This window comes from Ambystoma mexicanum, chromosome 2p (genome assembly GCF_040938575.1).
Source record: "Ambystoma mexicanum isolate Mex_15411 chromosome 2p, UKY_AmexF1_1, whole genome shotgun sequence".
Classification (NCBI taxonomy): Eukaryota; Metazoa; Chordata; class Amphibia; order Caudata; family Ambystomatidae; genus Ambystoma; species Ambystoma mexicanum.
The window spans coordinates 1278529405-1278550637 of NC_090923.1; the positions used below are offsets into that span (position 1 = coordinate 1278529405).

Consider the following 21233-nt stretch of genomic DNA (forward strand, 5'->3'; position numbering starts at 1 on the left):
TATTGTTACTTATCTGGACCGCTCTACACAGGTTCTTCACCTCGTATGGGTGTTATCTATAAAAAGCATAAAAGTCCATACACATTGTTCATACACAAGCTTATTGACCCCACAGCCTCATTTTAGAACGAGTATTTGAAGCACATTTATGGCATTTGCATCCTATTTTTGTTAAAAGGTTCTAATCGAAAAAATAAACACTCAAGCAATAAGCATAATAAGCAAAGAGTGAGTTTTGAAATTAGGATATGATGCCTAGCATTTCTTTTTTCATTTCATATTTTGTGTTTTATGTATGTTTGTCATGTGGCCTATTGTTATGGTGGTATTGCTAACTCATGCTGACAATGCAATGGTGTGGTTCATCATGTAATTGGATATGGTGATGAAATTTGCATAGTATTGAATGTCTGTTATCAGATGATAAATAAAGACCCTGAAGAATGACCAATATGGTCCGAAATGCATTGGTCTGACCAAGCATCTGCACAATCATTTTGAGAAATTAAAAGACATAATTTGTATTTATTTTTTGTTTATATACCGCTTTACACCAAAGCGCTGCACATTATAACAACAGGATACATGAGATAATAATATTATAACAGTAACAGTAGAAGCAACAAATTGAGAATCAGGCCAACAAAACAATAAGTAGAGCAATTAGGTGGAGGAGAGAAGAAGGAGTGCAGTAGAAATGAGAGGGAGAGGGGGGAGGGGAAGAGGGGGAAGGGAAAGGAAGGGGAGAGGGGAGAGATTGGGGGGAATTTGAGGGGTAGGTAGAAGATCAAGGAGATAAGGCAAGGAGGGAGGGGAATAGGAAGGGGGGGTTTCAAGGCAGGGAATGGAGGAGGAGAGATTTGAGGGAAGTTCGGAATGAGGAAAAGGTGGAAATAGAGCAGAGTGAGAGAGGTAAGGAGTTCCAGTGTAGGGGGGCTAGGAGGTGGAAGGAGCGGAAACGGGATGAGGCACAAGGGGAAGGAGGAACAGTGAGAAGGAAGTGGTCGGCTAAGCGAAGGGAGCGGGAGGGAGTGTAGAACAAGAGGAGGTGGGTGAGATAAGGGGGATCAAGACCGTGGAGAGATTTAAAGACTAGGCAGAGAAATTGAAATTTGAGATGGGAGTGAAAGGGAAGCCAGCCTAGGGAGGAAAGGGAAGCAGAGATGGAGTCTCGGGGGAGAGGAGACAGAGGGTGCGGACGGCAGAGTGGTAGAGAGATTTAAGGGGGGCAAGGTGAGTAGTAGGAAGTCCAAAGAGTAAGGAGGAGCAGTAGAAGAGTGTAACGCTCACCTGATTCCCGCAGAGGCGCCGGTCTTGACTGGGTGAATGCCGTATCTTCAAAGGTGATGTGTAACACACGGTTGGCTCTTTGGGCTGGACCTCTGTGCACTGTATGTCTGACTCGAAGAGTAAGATGTCTGCAGATAGAAAATATGGGATTAATGAACTGGGGTTATTGGGTGCCTCTCTCCTCTTCCCTTTCTCTTCTCCTGTAGAACCCCAAAGGTTAACACCCTCACCTTAGGTAAGTGAACGCCGAGCTCTCCATCTGTCTCGGGGCAGGGTGCCGTAACCAGTTTCTTCACTGGATAAGGGTGCAGGCCTCTTGACCTCAGAGGACTGCTGTCCGTCGTTAACTGCACAAACGGTAAGTTCTGGGCACTTCAAATGTCTTAAAAGTCTTTTGTAATGATATCTCTTGTTTTGCAGGGTTCCGGCGATGGCGGATGGCGGGCTGATGAGAGTTGAGGATCGAACCCGCGTGAGGAATAGAATGCCTGGAAGCACGTAAGTAAGCGCTTGTAGCCTGCTTCACGATGCGCACTAACTGTCCCTTTTATCTTGCAGGTACAAGTTCGGAGCTTTAGAGAAGCTGAAGGGTGCTGGAATACCCACTGGATTCGGCGTGGGAAGGAGTAATGGCACGTGAGTAATAAAGTTGCCCAATGTCTTTAAACGCACCTTCTTTGTCTTTCAGATGCGGGATGCAGCGCCGAAGGCCTCCGGAGCGTGCGAAGAGCTCGTAAGCTTTTGTCTTTCAGATGCCGGAATGCAGTGCGAAGACCTCCGGAGCATGCGAAGAGTAGGTAAGCCTTTGTCTTTCAGATGCCGGAATGCAGCGCGAGGCGTTCGTGACAGCCGATGGACCAGGTAAGAGATGTGCTGCCACTGAAGACCGTAGTGCTAACCTGTTCTTTCTTTGTCTTTACAGGTGCTGCTGAAGACTGGATTCCAGGATGGTAAGCCTCTGTTCCCTTAGGCCCAGGATCAGAAGCAGAAGACACGATGAGCGTTCTGCTGCAGAGAATGCAGAATAACGCAAAGCAAGATTCATCCATCGGGTGTGGTTTAAATAGCCTGCTGTAGTGCTTAGGTGTCTCCTTCCACAGCCACGCCTAAGAAAAGAGTTCCTGCTTTAAGAAAGAGTTCCAGTGTTCTGAACCTAGGGAGTGGCTCCTGCCCCACCCAACAGGAAAAGTAGTCCCAAACAGAAGAGGATCAGGGGTTCAACTGGCAGGTAAGTAAGCAGCATGGTCTGCTGCAGGTAGGTCCACCCAAGCATTATGAGCCCGGCGCTTCCAGCGCTGGGACTGGGCATCTTTATGAGCCTGGTGCCACTGGCGCCAGGACAGGGTCCAAAAGGTCCCAATTGGGACTGGCTGGCACTCGGAACCGGGGTTATAGGCAAGTCCTGATCTTTTGGAAGCAGAGATCATGACAAAGAGGCGAGAGACGATAAGGGAGGAGATCAAGAGTTTAGTAGCATGGAAAGTGAGAGAGGGGCGGACTTTGCGAATATTGAAGAGGTGGAAGCGACGGGCACGAGACGTGAGAGAGATGTGATGGGAAAAGGTGAGAGGAGTCAAAGTGGATGCCTAGGTTGCGAGCATGGTCAGAGATGGGGATATTAGAAGGGGGAAAATGAATGAAGGGAGGGGGAAGAGAGTTGGAGGGGAAGAAAATAACTTCTGTTTTATCAGTGTTAAGGGTAAGGAAGTGAGAACAGGAGAAGAGTTTAAGATGGAGGTCAGTAGAGAAGGAGAGGAAGAGTTGAGTATCATCGGCGTAGAAATTGTGAGAAATGCCAAATGAGGAGATAACTTGGGTGAGGAGGGAGGTATAGAGTGAGAAAAGGAAAGGGCCAAGTACCGAGCCTTGGGGTACTCCATAAACCAGAGGCTGGGAAGGAGAGGAGCGACCTCCCCAGGAAACAGTAAATGAGCGGGAGGAGAGGTAAGAGGAAAGCCAGTTAAGAACAGAGTCTTTGAATCCAAAGAAACTGAGAAACTATAAGAAACTGAACCGTTGGTTTTGATCATAATCTTTTTGAACAAGTATAAAATGTCAACAAAAACTCAAGAGTTTATGACTGAGGAAATTAACCACATATTGGACATTAGGGTGTGCAACCCACATTGAAAGCTATTGAGCCTAGGTATTTTCGTTCAGCTTGTATTTTGAAAAAATGTCTGTGAAGCAGCAAAGCTTATTCTTCTGTATCTTGTAATGTGTGCCCATTAAGTACTGCTTTTTGTGAGTCTGCGGTGAGAATTGAGAAGAATTAAATGACCATTTTTGGTGTTCTTTAGAATACATATTTCTCGTGTAAAGCAAAGTGTAAAGGCAACAAAAATTCCTTTCCCAACTAAAACTGCACGTTGCAAGTATGTTAAAATTGAAAATATGCAGATAAAAAAAAGAAAATGAAGAGAATAAAATAATATCTATGAGGGACTTCAAGATTTCCCATGGAAATTAGGACAACAATATACACCCTCAGCACTTAAGGGGCTAATAATCGACACTTAACAGGAAATACTTTCAGAAAGTACACCAAGAAGCTTATATTAAACGATCATCAAAACGCAAGCACTTACCGGCCCTCTTAGATCAATGAGTTCCTGCCTCATATGCGACACAAGGGCCTCTTTAGCCATCAGAGAACGATGCAGTCTATCGTTGAACTCTATTAGCTCTCCATGCATTTCAGCAACCTGAATAACCAAAGAAATAGATGGAAAACCGATGAATTAGGATAAAGGTAGGTAATAAATGTTGATGGTATGAAGAACCATTGAGTATAAAAGAGACATATATAATATTATTGAACATGAATAATTATCAAACTCATAAAGGTAATCAATGGCCATTCTAATCCAACAAAAATAATAGTTATACTCAACTTAAACCTAACAACTATATATCCATGTCACATGGGTTGGATCCCCTTCCCCAGATAGATTCATAGCAGGATTTTCAATCCAAAGCTCAAATAATAAAGTTCATTTTTGTAGCAAGTTGTAATCATGGAGTTCGTCTTACTCCAAAAAGTCTTCCATCTGGACTTCTTAACCAAAATGTTCAATCAGATGAAGTCTTTATCTCTTCAAGTATAGACAAAAGTTCAACAGAACGTCTTAATAGAACACATAAAATGAAATAATTCTTCTGTATCAACAATAATGTTCTGTCAGGATGATTCCAACAAAATGTATGAAACACTTCAGTGGTCTTGATACTTCTACTTCTCCACAGCCTTCAACCACAATGAAGTACTTCAATAATGTCTTCCTGGTTCACTAACCTGCCAGCACTACCACTAAAAGGTCCCTATCTTGGTTCACTCGCCTGCCAGGACAAAAGCTTCCAACACTACTACAAGTACTCTGTGGTGAGGCTTACTTCAAACCTTTTTCAGAAAAGTATTTCACCTTCAATCAACATCGAAATTCACAACTTCTTTTGGGAAGACATGAGACTCATTAGTGCTGTTTATTTCACTGTTGTATTTGCCACAAGCAATGAAGGTTATTCTCCTCTGCTCCTTGATAGTTTCTACCAGAAGGGAGGTTCTCCTGTCACTCTTGTTTTTCCACTTTTATATCAAACAACTGTTGGCAATGTTCCTTTATTACACTTGCCCGTCTTTGGCTGTGGCAATGCTTGTTGACATCCTGCTCAACTACTGCCTCTTCCCAGTGGTGGAAGTGGATGGGAGCGGTTGGGAGCAGTGCTCCTATACCTTTTAAGATTCCGTTTTACTGTTCCTATACTTGTATGATAAAAAGAAACCATTCTGGAATCGTTTTGTTTTAAAACAAAAGTGTAGGAAGCAGTTGAAGCGTGCACTGCACTGAAAGTTACTTTAAACAGCAGGTGCATTTGTTTGGGGGTTTGTATTGTGCATGGGAGGGGGCATTACGGTGGGGTTTGTGGGAAGCGGGGAGGCCAGCAGGGTACACAGTTTCACTACTTCTTTTCATACACTTCAACCACTGCCTCTTCCTGACTTTTGCAATAATGGATATAATTAGTGTGCTTTAGTATTGCCCGTTCATTGACTTGAGAATACCATTGGCCTTGACAACAATTATTGTAACATTTATTTTCACGTCAGCTTACAAAGTTCCCATTATGCCAATTTGACTTCTTTAAATTAGTTTGGTATTCAAAATTGATTCTTGTAGCCAGCGGTCATAAACGGTATGAGACATGAAGGCGCCCTGCCACATATATTTGTAGTGACTTAAAACAGCTCCTGTACATTTTCTCTAATTCGTCTGTACATTTTTGATTACAGGGCTGTCAACAATCTGCCCTTTACTATCCTCATCAGAGATGTCACTGTCTTTGCTCAATAAAGCATGCAAAAGCAAGTGCAGTTCTCCACAAAAAGCATTTATCAGCAATTAATTAGCTAGCAATCAAATTCAATACATTTTTCTTTGCAATTAGTGCATATAAGAATACATAGACAAACATATATTCAACGTACGTAATATTTTCCATGAGTTAAAAGCTCTTGTTCAAATCAATGTGCATACAAAATTCAAATATACAACGTCATTTCCTTGTATGACGATACACAAAATAGAGGTCACATTTTACAAATCACACTGTGACTGATAAACTAAGTTGAATGAATCTAACGACAACTATCAGTGTCACTTCCTAGTCTGATTTCTGGGTTTTTAAAGGTATTTTTGTTCGAGTGGGTGATTTAGTTTGTGGTTAGTGTGTATCCTTTATCCTGCCCTCATAGGGGTCGAGTGCCGGACAAAAAAGTGACCAAATCTTAGGTCTACGCCAGGGAATAATGCTCTTGATCTTAAAAGGTCTAAAATGCACCCATTGTGCTGTGTCTTTTGACTTTTCGGCTTAGGATGGCAATGCCTTCTTCTGGGCCATAGATCGGGTCTCCCTAGAGGAGGAACATACAAAAACAAACAATTAGTACATGGATAATCTAAACTATCTGTGAGGACTAAGTTAAAAACAAAGATTAAAACAAGAGAGTTAATTCTCTTGTGTGCAAGGCCAGAGCATCACTGACCTTGTCACTGATCCTGCCATGTAAACCTGGAAAGGGCACGGGCTAGCGTTGCCTCATGATGTATTATTCCATTTTACATCTTTGATTGGTGCCTCCCTGGACCGAACAGTTGGGGAGAGAATTACTTTTGTTGTGTTGTAACCAGCAAGCCCATATTGTTTACCTACAGTGTTGTGTGCTTTTGAGGATAAGTGTCGCTTTTGTAGGCAAACATGTGAAGTGGCGAAATTTACCTTAATAGGTCCTATGACACGGGGAGTCACTCAGGTATTTCCTTGGGGGTACAGCTGTCGCAGCGTCTCCCGTTTACGCTGTGAACTTGTGCAGTCCTGCAATATTGGATAGTGAAAGGGAACCCAGTTATTACAATAATGGCCGGACTGTACTGGTGGGTTTAGTTGTTGTGATTATAAAGGTAAATAAGGCCCGTGCGATGTGATCTCTGCAGTACGTGCAGTTGGCATTATTCTCAGGCGGATACCTCACCTTGGTTCCAGAATCTGCCTCTATGTAGACATGCAGCGTTCGTCCGTGGCGTTCTGGTTGGCGAACTGCCACGTCTTCAGCTCGAGCTGTGTTGCTGTAAGCTGCACAGTCTCACATGGGTAGTGTCTCTACTCGCATAGAGTAGAGCGCCCTCGCAGTCGCATCCTATTGCTATGACGACTGTTGTGTCTGTTACCTAATTGTTACTGCATACTCAATCTGTGTTTATGTGGCAAAAAGATTCCCCATGCTGGGTTGAACAGGCCGATCCTTCAGCTTATGTTCCGTTCTTGGTATCGAGCGGTACTAGTATCTGGTTCTCGGTCACAGTTCTAAATTAATTGTGTCAAACACCTAGTTTCAGCTTGATCATTGTGGTGGCAAATCTAGTGATTTTGCTGTTAATAACGGAGCCTATCCAAAATAGAGTATTGAGTTCGCCCAGTTGCCGCACCCTCTGGTGCATGGCTATAGTGGTGGTGCTGTGCGGGCGAGACTCCCAATGTAGTTGATATTGGAATGGGTGGACCTCAGTAATGTAAGGGTATGTGTGCTGGATCACTGAGGGACGGGCCAGAGCTAGGACAATTCTAGAGGGTTCCTAATGTGGTTTGAATTCAAGTTGTGTGGACCCCAGTGAGATGGGGATGTGTGTGCTGATCCACCGGGGGGCTTCCCAGGCAATTTCTGGAGAAGAATGGGCGAGCTGATGTGCTGTATACGGGGCAGACCTTCTCGCAATGTGTAATGAAGTTCCTGATGCTGTACATGTCAGATCTCCTCTTACATTGCCCATTTCTGTATGCAGGGTAGGCTAATGTGTCAATGATTTCCTTAGGGCGTCGTTTATGGTGTTCTGTTGTATGGAAATCCCATAGCCTGCTGGTAGGGGAGGGGGCGTCCCTTTTGGTACATAATTGATGTGTAGCCCAAGAGGTTGCAGTGGGATGGAACTGTGTTCTTATATATGTCGTAGTCAAGTTTGAGTGTGCAGGGTAGGTCTGTGTCAGCCTAGGCCACTTGGGAGCTAAGGTGGGGCAGAGGGAATGGTCGTTCAACTTAAAGGCCCTGTGGATTGTGCTTCGTTCAAGGCCATCGTGGTAGATTTGAGTATGAACATCCACCGGGCGTCTTTATAATTCAGTGAACTTATCGAATTTGTGGTATTCATTACTCTGTCTATCACCCACCAGTGAATATCATCAGGGCCATGTTGGTTTTCTATGTAATGGGAAACAAGGGGAGCAGAGTGTGTTTTACAGCAAATTCTTGGTCTGCGTCCCTGATTCGTTTGTTTACCTGTCTCTGGGCCTGGCCTCTATAGCGTAACCCACAGGGGCATTCTATAACATAGATTACGTTAGTGGTTTTGCAACTGGAGAAATGCTGAGGTTCCCATTCTTTGTCTTCCACCTTGAATGATTTTCTTTTCCTTGTAAATTTACACACTGTGCATGAACTGCACAGGTGTTGTCCTCTAATCTCTCTTAAGTTCAACAGTCCTGTTCTTGGCGTCTTTTTGCTTTAGTCTTTTTGCTCATCCTAGCATGTGTTAGGAATTCCTTTCCATTTTTTGAGCGTTTCAGCGCCATCCTTGGAATTGGTTCACCCGGAAAGGTCAACTGGACCAGGGGCCAGAATTTTTTAATTAGCCCTTTATGTTTGGTGTGGTCGGAACCAAATGTTGTGATGCATGTGATGGTGTTGTCTTCTGTTTGATGGTTTTTGGGTTGGAGTAGGGTCTCTCTTGGTGTACATAATACTCTTTTTCTTGTGTTCTTGAGGAGTTTTCTGGGGTACCCACGCGCCTGTAATCTGGTTTGTAAGGCCGAAGCATGGTGGCTGTATTGTTCATTTTCTGCACAGTTCCTTCTTACCCTCAGGAACTGCCCGTAGGGAAGGTTATCCTTCAGATTTGTCAGTTTCTATTTTGTAGAGAGTACAGGTAAATTGTTCATTTTGTACTTGAATTGTCAGGTCGAGGAAGTTGATTTCAGAGTTACTCTTTTTAAGAGTAAATTTGATTTCCTCAGTCTGGGAATTAATTGATCCAGATGAAGAAGTAATTGAGGGTGCTTGTGTCTCCCTTCCAGATGTAGATGACTTCATCAATGTAGCATCGCCATTTTGTGCTTTTGTCTACAAATGGGTTGGTGGTGTTGAGAACGTACGTGTGTTCGTATTCCGTCATTTATATGACAGTCATACCGGGGGAGAATGCTGCTCCCATCGCTGTTCCCGCAGCTTTGTTGGAAAAATATGTCATCAAAATTTTAAAAAAGTTCTGAGTCAATGCTAGCTCCAGAAGTTCTACTACTGGGTTGTCGGGTACCCGTTTCTGGGTCATATCGTGTGTTAGATGATTCCATATACATTCCAGTGCTGCGTATTGGGATATGCTGGTATACAGGCGTTTGATGTCCATGGTCACTAAGATTTCTTCATGCTTCTTAAAGTTGGTGTTTTCATAGGTGGTAAAGCTTAACATCGTGTCTCGCAGATACGTAGGGGTGCGTTGGCTAAGTGGTTTTAGGAAGTGGTCCACAAATTTCTAAGCTGGTTCTAAGATGGACCTACAACTAGAGACAAAATCTTTGTGTATCTTCCGGAGGGCATAAAAGGCTGGGATTCTGCCCTCCGAAGTGTTCAAGAATTGTTCTTCCTTGTCCGTTATCCAGTTATGTTCAAGAGCATACCGAAAGATTTCCTGGATTCTTGATTTAATTCTGGTGTGGGAACTTTCTTGAGTTTTTTGTAGTTTGTCTCATCGTTAAGTTGGTTCATCACCATCCCTTTGTATTGGTCTACGTTTTGGATGACAATCCCGCCTCCTTTGTCTGTAAACGGTCATAAACAGAGCATACCGGGATTACCCGACAATGGTAAATGCAACAGTTCAGGCGCACGCATCCGATCAACTAGCTGCCACTGCTTGCTATGCTTCCTCTGCTGCTTCCTGCATGGCAATCTGCTTTTGCTGGTTTCCCGTGGCTTGCATCGGTCGGTAAAGGAGCTTTCCTCGTGCCTGATGTACTCCGGTGCTCGCCGGCCACCAGAATGTAACACGCAATAAGGAGAGCCTCTCTCATGGGGAACTTTTCTTACAACCTTGCTTCTCATTGTCATGGCCACTGGGAAGGAACCTCAGTTCACATCCCCTAGAGGATCAAGTTGGACCCAGTCCTGGCGCCTTTGGCACCAGGCTCATAAGAAAGTGTGCTCTGCACACTTTTTCCCTTGGGCACGTGTTATTCCATCTCCTATTAATCATCCACGTACATCTCGGCCGGGGGTGGCCAAAGGAATCCATGAAGCTGCACGTGCAGCACTATTTGGGAGTGGCAGGGTGGCACCATCTAGCAGAGCAAGGGTGCGTGGCCGGGACCAGGCTATTTAAGCTTGCTCCGCCCGCAGGCCAACACTTTGCGTTATTCTGCTCAAGAAGCGTAACGCTCACCGCCGCCTGTGAAGCATCTTACCGGTCTTCCAGCGAAACCATCTCGGAGAAGCATCTTACCGGTCTTCCTAGCGAAACCATCTCGGAGAAGCCTCTTACCTGTTTCTTCCAGCAAAACCATTGCAGAAAAGCATCTTACCTTCGGAGTCAGCAAAACCATTGTGGAGGCACAACTTACCTGTTTTCTCCATCAGAATCGGCAGAATCATCGCTGAAGCGTGTTTTACCTGCTCGCAGTGACTCCATCCGCGATCAACCAGAACGCACTTACCTGGCTCATGGAATACCACCACCGGCTGTGCGCCTTACCTGAACTTCAGCTCCGACACCAGCTCTGGAGTTCTACACGGTCAGCTTCGTCGCGGTCGCAGGCATCCTTCACCCTCCGACAGGTCCGCGCACGGCACAAGCGCCGCCAGGCTATACCTGCAGGAGGAAAGAACAAACAAGATTATTAGAAACCTAATAGGGACATTTGTTAAGGTCGCGCGCCATCGCATCTAGCGCTTACCTTAGGGTTCCAACTTGTCATCTTCTTGGGAACACCTCAAGTCCTCCACCGGTGCAACGGCTCCTCTAGGCCGCCATCATCTATAAGGGAGAAAGAGGCATTAAGAATACAAACTTAAATCATGTGACAAGACATTAATAATTATATGAACAATAATCATCACAAAGAATCCTACCTTCAAAGTGGTTCGGTCACAGCCGGCCTGGGCCGCCACATCCATGGACCAGTGAAGCAACTGGGTCATCCTGAAGCAACCCTGCTGATGAGAAGCAGGACGGAGAGCTCGCACTCACTATATATCAGGTGAGCTTATATGGGTAAAAGCATACTTACCTCTTTTTCGCACAAAAGGGGCAAGGGGAGTTACGATACCCCCACACCGTTCGCATTGCCTCTCGTGTTCTTGCAGGGCCAGTACCAGCATCCAGAGCAGTATCCTTGGCTGCAGCTGGGGGAGAGAACCGATACCGGGGAATCGAAGCCACGGAGGGCTCCAACCGTACCCCAACGTCCCCGCAGAGACCAGGTGAGCGTAACACTCGTGGCACAATCTCTGCAATTAAAGCCAAAAACTTTGGAAACCCTCTCAGGACTGTCACCCACTCCAAATATAGCGCTGGCTCTGGCGTCTCCGTTTGCATTCTTCTTCTGCTGCCAATGTGAACAGCAGCCTTTGCAACTACTCCACATCCTGGTTCTGCTTCTACTGGTCTGCACCTGAGGGGGTCTTATATATTCAAAAGTCTCATTCAGGTGTGGGTCATTGACACCACTAGAATGCATCTTGCAGTTTAGTGCCTCTGACTCCCTCTTCCTCGTCCCACTACTTAAGGCATTGTGGGACTTGAAGTCCCCAATGTACTGATTACGTTTTTCTGCATATACCTGAATTTCACAATAAGCCATTAAATGTGCAGGGTCTCTATGGAAGTTATTAAAGGGGTTCTCCCAGTTTTCCTAACCAGTTCCCCTCTCATGTGATCCTCCCGCACAACACGATCCCCAGGGTCAGGATCAGGAAGCGTCTGCCTTCTCCACCATGAAAAGGGTTCCAGGCCAGAATTTCTGGGATAATCACATCTGATTCATCACAACTACCATTTCAAAGTAAAGCACCATCAGCTCCCACCCCATTTATCAAATCTACAGAGATCAGAAAATTGAGAGGCTGGACCTACAAGAGGGACCAGGCCATCTTTCCATGGCCACAATTAGGCGGCTCACTTTTTCACTGCTTCAAGGTTTGAAGATGGGAGCAGGTAGGGTTCATGTTCCAGCAAGCGGGGGTCATAAGTGTACAAAAAAGTGAGAAAAGGGAAAGGGGCCTTTAAAAAAAAGTAGGGGTGATCAGGAGTTACCCATGGGTCCATATTGATATAATCAGGGTGGGGATCACAGTCGTGTTCTCCATTAAAGGGCACAGCACGGTGCGACAAATGGATGCAGCTCATAAAGGCAGCAACAAAGACACAGGGGCAAAATACTGAGGAAATGAGAGGTGCAGGACAGGGGAAGGGCAGTAAGGGGCCAGCGACTGGCAGGAGGCGAGCAGGGTGGTGTGGTGAGAACGTCTGCAAAAAAGAACTGGGGAACAATGACCCCAATACCTAAATAAGATGGCTTTCTGCAGTCTGGAGCCCGCCCACTTTGTCATAAACTGACAACCAAAGCCTGCCTGCCTGCCTTCCTTCCTTCCTGCCTGCCTTCCTTCCATAACTGACCTCCCACTCCCTTCCTTTCATCTACCCCTTGTAACTGAGCACCCTCTTTTCTTTCCTTCCTCCTCTCTCCCCTATAACTAACCTCCCGCTCTCCCTCCCTCCCTCCCTTCCTTCCTTTCCTCACATCTATCCCCTTATCGCTCTATCCATTATTTCCTTACCTTCCTTTTTTCCCTGTATTCCTTCCTTTTTTGTGTGAACATAATTAACCTGGGTGTCAGGGCACTGTAAAAAAAAAGCTTTTCGCAATCTTACCACAAGGAAAACAGTCACTGCCATGTTATTTTGTATATCTCTCTGGTGTGATAAATCCAAGGATGTCATCATTCTTTCCCTGGGATGGCAGCCCCCTATGTGGGCACAGAATGACAGTTGCTACCTGATCCTGACCCTGGGGGTGGTTACATGAGGGAGGACAACCTGGGGGGAGGTGACTTTTAGGGTGGGCCAATGTCATCAGTGGAGGATATCACATACCATATTTTTTTCTCAAGGGATGTTTCCGTAGTCACCCATGCCTTAAAAGTATATTGTTACCCTCAATTCCCACATTTGTGTTAAGTTAGTATATCTAATCCCCAAACTTTTTTGGGGGAGAATATTATAGCAACAAAGACAAACAAGGGACAAGGAGTAGTGAAAATCACCCCCTGGGGAACTCAGTATCCCTTTCCTCCAAGTTATTCAAAAGCTAGCTTGCATTCCAAGATTATTAAGGATACTTTTTCAAACTCTGCATATAAGACAAAAGCTAACTTGGCTTCCAAGCCTACTAAGAATACTTTTTCAAACTCTACATATATGTCATCAAGACCTAATTTACCATTCAAAACTATGCAGCTTTCTCTAACTACACCTACAAATTATCAAGAACTATCTTCCCTTTTCGTAACAATCAACGTACTGCAAGGAGGAAGCCGAGTTGAGTAATGAGGATCAATGAAGACCAGGAATGCAAGACACACACTAGTTTTAAGCATATGATGGACAGCAGGACATGTACATCACTGAGCACGCTAAGAGGGGAAAGCTGGCTGGAAAAGTCTGGTCCTCTTGGTGCCGGCCGAGAGACTGTTGGGTGGATTGAAGGTCTGAAGAGCTGACCGGCTCGCAGGAGAAACTGAGGAAGGCAAGCTGCAGAGAATGGTACGCCATACGAACGTCCAAAAGCGAAAGACGGATTAAAAGCTTTCAGTTGTACCAAAAAGCAGCTCCTGCGGTGCTTAAACCCAGAGGAACGCAGAGTGGGTGAGCTAGAGCCATGTGAAGCCCAGAAGCAGCAAGACAGGTGGCAAACCCAGAGAAGCAGGACTTCGAGGAATCTCTGCAGATCTGTGGCAGAAGAGGTAATTCCCACCCCAGAGAACTGGTGAGTCCACCCAAGAGAAGCGGGGACACCAGGGCTTTTTGGCAATAGGAGCAAAGCCAAACAGAGGTAAACAGAGCCCGTGACAAGGAACGAAAGATATCATTTTCCTTAAAGAGACAGACTAGAATACATGTAAAAGACTGAGAAGTTTGCAAATGTGTGCAATCTGCATATGAGGAAAGCCCTGGCAGGACAGTATACCAGGCAGACCCAAGCTGTAAGTATGTGTGTAAGAGAAAAGCCCTGGCAGAAGAGCAGACCAGGCAGATTCAAGTTATATGAGAAAAAGCCCTGGCAGGAGAGTACTAGGCAGATTTGAGTGATAAGAGTGTACCATGCATAGTGAAGTCAGAGAGCATACAACGTACATTGTATGAGAGTCCTGATCAGGATCCATCAGGAAATTATCAAACTGTGTGGAAGTTATTGTGCATCATAGATTGTGTTGAAATATATCAAGGAGGGAAAGTAACCTGGCAGAAGAGCAAGTCAAGTATTCTATCAATGTTCAGACAACCAGATAAGATATTGTGCATACCAGTTGTGTTTGATTTGAGAAAGACTCCTCAAGCAGAGTGAAGATAATTCCAGGGGAAGGGAGCCCCCCCTCACCTCTTGGAATTACAAACATTTTGAGCTTTTATGCTGAAACAACCCATTTTCCTATTTGAACACTTTTCATGGGCGAAGACATTGCCTTTTTCACCTTGAAGTTAAGTTTTAGAATGTGAGGGTAAGAATAGTACTTGGATACAAGACAGATTGTTTTGGACATCTTGACAAAGGAGAGACCCATTAGTTTTGCTTTAGGTAAAAAAATACCTGTTAGAGCAGGAACAGAGAGGCATTTTCTAACCCATCTGTGTTTAATTAGTCTATGGCCAAAACCATGAATCTCCTGTATCCGCATCTCATTCCTGACTCCTCACACTGGTCAGTGCGAAAATTCCAAATGTATCCACAAGATGTCAGCAAGTGCACAACTGTATATTCTGTTGCAGCAAAACATACTGGCGCCATCAGGTGCCCGTACCCTGCTGGGCATCAGGCGCGGAATCGGTGGTGCCTAAACGTCCTGCTCCATACCTTCACCATGCACTGAAATCTCGCAGTGAGCAGGCCGAGCGTCAAGTTGGTGCTCTCTCAATCACAAAGTCGGTCATGTGCCAGTCGCTGTGTGGAGCACTGGCACAGTCATTTTTCAACTTTGCAGCCAAAGCCAAAGGCTGCAAGGTTGAAAAATAAATGTGATAGATTGGGGATCCGAGTTCAAATCTTGTGTGAGAAATCATTTATTGTGGAGCCTTCAAGACTTCAGTCATTAGGAGATTATGAGTCTTAAACATTTCTGCGGAACGCAGTGCATACCATACATGCAAATCTTTCCACCATGTGTCGCACTCCGCAGCAGTGTTCACTGATCCTCAGGTTGCAAGCGGAAGCAGAAGGTATTTAAAGTAAAAGGTGAGCGTTGACATGCTGCTTCTCAACGTGTATGTCCGTTGAAGCAGTGTTTTCCCTGATTCAGTGGCTCTGCTTTGATGTACCAACTCTAGCCTTCTGTATGATTCTGTTCCCAAACAGACCAACAGAATGACCTACCTACTGTGACACTCACATTCCTGCTTGCCCAGGATTTTGAACAAAGCCTCCTGTCCTGTAAAGTGGAACTGGTATTGGTGTGTCACCTTTGAGACACGCTGGACTTTCTTTTCCCTTGGATTCATCCTTGTGCCGGCGTGGCGGTCCCTGCAGACTCGTATTGTTTTTTCGGCATTGGGTGCTCACCTCTGTTCGATTGACTCACGCACGTACAGTAGAACGTATCACATAGGTACAGTGAAGATCTATCATCCTGTTAAAGTATTGTGTGTGAAAATAGGGTGGCTCTCAGTGGGAAAAGGAAACAGTGTTCTAACTGTGCCTTTGTTTCCTTACTCCAGCTTTAGAGAGAATCCTGTGGTATTCCTCCTGCCTTTCATTTCATGAGTTGGGCCAGTGGGGACTACTAAGTCTTGGGCAGACTCACTGGGAAGAAGGACTACTGTTGCGCTTAGCACTATGTGATGAATCCTGCAGTGTCATCACTAATCCCCAGCCTAACATCTCCTCCCATGTTGTCAGGGCGGGGCAACCACTACCTGAACATGACTCTGGGGGTGGTATTATGAGGGAGGATCAGATGGGAGGACATGGCTGTCGGGGAGAAGTTGTGAACCCATCAGGAGGGACACAGTATGGCCCCCTTCCATGTGAAGAAGATCTTATAATCCTTGATTTCTTGATGGCATACTGTCAGTATAACAATAAAACTCAAATACCTCTTCTTAAAACTCAAACATCTCTTCTTGCTAGGATGACATTCACCCTTTATGTACATGTGGTGTTCACATAACATCTTCTAGGTCTAACAATCTAGACTTGAATGTAAATTGAAAACATTTTAACTTTACAAAGCCTCAATCTGCAATGGACTCAAGTCCCAGAAAACCTATAGTACTGGGACGATGAAGAGGAGAAAGGAGTTTGTGGCACAAGAAGCCGCAAGTTAAAATCCCATACGACTGCTGTAAGGGAAATCACCTAGAGGGGCACAAGAACATCAAAAATCCCTACATGATCGACAAGTGGTAGCCCAGCCTTTTTTCCATTGGGGAGTTTTCTTAGTTCTCTTTCCCACCTTGGAGAACAAGAAGATATCAAAATAGTATGGCCCCTATAGAAGCCTGCAAAAAAAAAAAAAAAACATGGAATTACATAGTGGCCAAGCAGAAAACCCAAATCTATCATATAAACCTGTTGAAAGAGTGGAAAGTCGACCCTGTGGAGGGGACTACTGTGACTATAGCCGCCAACCTTACAGACGCGACCTCGACCAGCAGTTAATCCGTAACCACCTACCACTCTCAAGAAGACCTTTTAGACCAATTTCCAGAAGTCTTTTCAGAGCATCCAGGTAGAGTGCAGGACTTCTTCCACTATATACGCACTCCAGCCAGGCAAACAGTGAATCTTAAACCTTACCGGATCCCAGAGGCAAAAAGGGAAATTATCAAGACTGAATTCCACGAGATGCTGAAGTCCAACATTATTGAGCACTTAGAATCTCTGTGCTCGTCTCCCATTGTGTTGGTAGCTAAACCGGAAAAATTGAAAGAGAATTTGAATAGAATTTAGAAATTTGAAGTCCATCTCGACTTTTGATAACTACCCCATGCCCAGAATTGACAAACTTATTGAGAAATGAGGGCGATTCAAATACATATCCACACTGGACCTAACCCAAAGGTTACTGGCAGGTACCACTAACCCCCACTGATAGGAAACAAAGGATGCCTTTTCCACCCCACAAGGGCTCTTTCAGTTTAAGGTACTGCCTTTTGGTTTACATGGTGCTCCTGCCACATTCCAGCAATTGATAGATAAAGTGCTATGGCCTTACTCTAGCTTCTCCAGAGCTGTAAGGAAGTCATGGTGGCAACAGTAAAGACAGACAAGTGATCACAGTTCAAGGGTGTTTATTAAACTGTATAGGAAGGTTGGGAAAATGCCTAATCTAAGATGGGAGCAAGCTATGACCATCAGATAATAAGAAGGCAGTCCTACTGGCGTTATGTCAAATAAAAGGGCCTATACTAAAAAAATAGCTATTACCAATCCTTACAACTAAATTTCAAAGAGTGTAGGATAAGGCTCAAATGAAAAGTCAGGATGTGGTAGCCGGGGCCTCCCTTCCCCACGCTATGAGCATGGGACAAGGCGCGATTACGGAGCACAGCACGCGCTGGAGCCTTCCCAGCACAAGACTCAGTTCCATTCTCTGGTATCAGGACCGCCACTGGTTAAGTCTCTTTTCTAAAAAAAAAAGTCTCTGGCCTCCGGGGACCTGATGTGTTCAACATAACAAGTTCCTTTCCGTATGTGCGTTGGGTGATGACTTTTCACCACTGGATCCCCCTCTTCCGGGCTCAGATCCAAAAAAGTTTCTAGTGAGATCAGGACCTTCGGTGTGGTGTCTCTTGCTTCCGAGGGCCTGATATGTTCAAAATAACAAAAGAAAAGATCCTTTCTAATTGTACTTAGGGTGATGATCCTTCACCCCTGGGTCCCTCTCTTCCGGGCTCTCACCCCACTTGAATGTCAGCCTCCCTCCATCGGTTTCACTATGGCCTGTATCCCAAGAGATTTCATCTGTTATATTCAGGTGTCGTTGGGTGATGGCTTTTCACCCCTGGGTCCCCCTCTTCCGGGCTCAGACCCTTCTCGACTGTTTTCCTCCCTCCGTCGGGTTCACCACGGCTTTTAGTCTGGATTATTTTCACCTTTCTCATTCACAAGTCTTAATGTCTTTTTTAAACAATCCACTGTGGATGTCACTCCATTGGGTTCACTCTTGTCAACACAATGTTCATTGGGGCATCATGCTTCGTCCTTTTTTGTCAGCATCCCTCCGTCGGGTTCACTCTTGCCAACCACACAGTTCCTTTTCCTTTATTACTATACAGGATTCGTCTCCCTTAGCTTTCCAATTACGCGCCGGTCAGAAACTTTCAACTGTACAGGTGTTTTTCTAGACCCCTTTATGACCACTTGGACCTTTTCCTTGAGGCTCTCTTACCCCCTTCTGGTTTCTGTAGTTTCAACATTAGGGTAATTAAGCAGAGTCTCCCGAGTTGGGCATCCACATGGTGCCGGACCCCCCGTAGCTAGTTTTCCCCTGTAGAGTTAACAGTTTGTTGATTTCCCTTTAATTTGCCATTTGCAACTTTCGTTCAACACAGTTCGGTTTCTTATCATTTCTCCCCTCGACACAGCGGCTGTGATGAACCGCCTGACTTTTCTTATCTCTGCAGTCAAGGATGGTACCACGGTAGCAAGCGTCTCTCCCTGTATTGCTTATCGGTGTAGGAGGGCTTTGTGTACTGTTGACATCTGCTGCAACACACGCTGCCTTTTGTTCACAGTCTTATGATTCCTTTCACGAGGCTTCATGGGTCTGGGTCGGAAAGGGAAAGGTTGCTTCTCTCCTAGTCGCCCTTTCAGCTCTTGCCACCTTTCTACTCCTCTTGAACTGCCGTACTTGGATAGATGTCTCGTCGTGCGGCCTGCTTTGTTCGTAGTGTGCTCTCGTGCTCCACCTTTTATCCCCGTGGGGAAGAGAAAGGGCCGTCAGGTGTGTGTGGTTCTGATGGGGCCCCTAGGGGACCCTCGCGTATGGAAACAAGGCACAATCAACACACATGAACTGATACGCCAGACACAAGGTTCAATTCCCAAAATCTAGGGTTTATTGCAAAGCAAATAGTCTCAGTTGGCCAACTGGGTCTCACGTCCCGCAACGTGTCTCTCCAGACCCCGAAGGACGCAAGAGAGCGAGCATTCTACAACAGTTACATATATACAAAACAAACATCTTTTTTTATCAGAAATGACATTCAATACCGCCCATAATGTACTTCCTTTGAAATAGATTTGATGATTGACCATTGTGACGAATATGACACCTTCAGACATTCATTTAGCAACAGTTTGCAATTTGCGGACTTGCAGACACGATTCTTTGTTTTAGGGAACATACTGCTCTTGTTCTTACAAGTAAGCTGCGTGCAGGGGAGAGACACATTCCAAGCCTCACTATCTTCCAGTTTCTATATGTGTGCTAGGGGTCAACTCGCTCTACAGGGCTCAGTGAAGGGGGGCCATAAATGAGAGCATAATTCAAGCCATTAATTGTTTGTTCCTACCATTTCTACCGCATCAGCGAGACTAGCTGGCACCTGCGTAGTGATTAAATGCCTTGTTGCTTACTTCCAAGGACTTGTGAGGGAGGAGACCGGGCAATGCTGTCTGGGTTGCCTGCGTTGTGTTTCATCATGTATCTTGTGGCCTTGCTCTATGCATGAGCAACAACGGAATAGAATACGCTTACAGCAAAGCAGTTTGAACAAAAAGCAAGAAGCGAAAATTAATCAAAATGGCGAATTCTATTCCTACAAAATGGACGCTGTCTGGTCATGCTCATGAGTCTGTACTAACGATGCTGAACACATGATGTGGTTGGTTTTCGGCCAACAAAATACATCGCCTATGGTATGGGAGGGTAATTTCTAGACTCAACCCTCCTCTTGGCCATAAGCCAAGCGCATCATCCAAACATTGCATCCTCTTCTGACCAAGTATCTGATTCCGAACTTTGCATACTACTATAATCGTCATCATTATTGATTGACATGAATTCTTTCACTGTCTTCATTTCATGATTCATTTGAGTATCCTACCCAGGAGGTTTTTTTTGTGTTACTATATGTACGCACTCCTCACTTATTTCAGTGCAAATTATTGGTAAACAGTGTATGCAACAACATGTCATAAATATTCCTAGCACTGCTACTAGGATTGCAACTAGTTTCCATCCCCATGAGCGTAATATTTCCCAGAACCAGGAGCTTATGTTTAATTCCCAGCTACCTTCTGGGGGATGGAGGTCGGAGCTCAAAACGTGCAATTTTTTTATCGCTTCAAAAATCGTAGGCGATGAGTCACTTACAAATACACAACACAATGATCCCACGGTTTTGCAAACTCCCCCACGATCATCCAAAATTATGTCAAGAACCATCCTATTTTGGAGTGTCATCAATCTAATCCCTTTTTCCTCCAATGTCATGTTGTATAATATGTCCGTTGTCCCATTTATCGTTTTCTCTAATATTCTGGACAGGTGTCTTATATTATAGGAATTTATTTCTTGGCCCCAAAATGGTATAAATGATTTTGCTATGTCCTCTGCAATTAATCCTCCTTCCTCGTCTCGTCATGGTCTTGATCTAGATAGTTTGGCTATGTCTGCTGTTTTTGAAAGAAACACCCCTGGAAACTGAATCCCCTAGTAACAAGTACCTCCCCAATTTCTAGGCAACCAGGGATAAGCTTTTTCTCCACATATGAAATAGACAGGGTCACCTATATACACTGGTTCTTCCTCTCTATCAAGGATTGCAATGTTCATACACCTGGTGTATGTCCCTACTGAATAGGAGCCTTTTTTATTTAAGCAAAATGGAACAGAGCGTGGACTGTAATTTACTGCATAGGAGGGGGGCACTGTATCTTTATTTCCTTCTAGGTTCATATGAAACATGATTACAGATGATTTATATGGCACATATAATCTATCTTGTGGTGTAACTGCTGGTTTTATTAATCTTGCTTTGCTAAATATAGAGCAACCTACAGGTTTCATTACCACCTCCTCGAATTCATCCATATTTGTTTTATCTAATTGACCCATTTCTCTCTTATTCCATTTCCCATAGTACAATGCACTTAAGGATGCGTAACATGCAGAATTCAAT

At 44.8% G+C, this 21233-nt stretch overlaps 1 protein-coding gene across 4 annotated transcripts in view; it reads right to left on the reverse strand.

Annotated features, from left to right (window-relative positions):
* SNX29 (sorting nexin 29) overlaps nucleotides 1-21233 on the reverse strand; it is a 2314491-nt gene that overhangs the window by 839738 nt on the left and 1453520 nt on the right. For all 4 annotated transcript variants that reach the window (XM_069645593.1, XM_069645591.1, XM_069645595.1 and 1 more), the window contains one exon: nucleotides 3879-3995. In XM_069645593.1, coding sequence (XP_069501694.1) covers nucleotides 3879-3995 — 117 coding nt within the window. The remainder of the gene's footprint in view (nucleotides 1-3878; nucleotides 3996-21233) is intronic.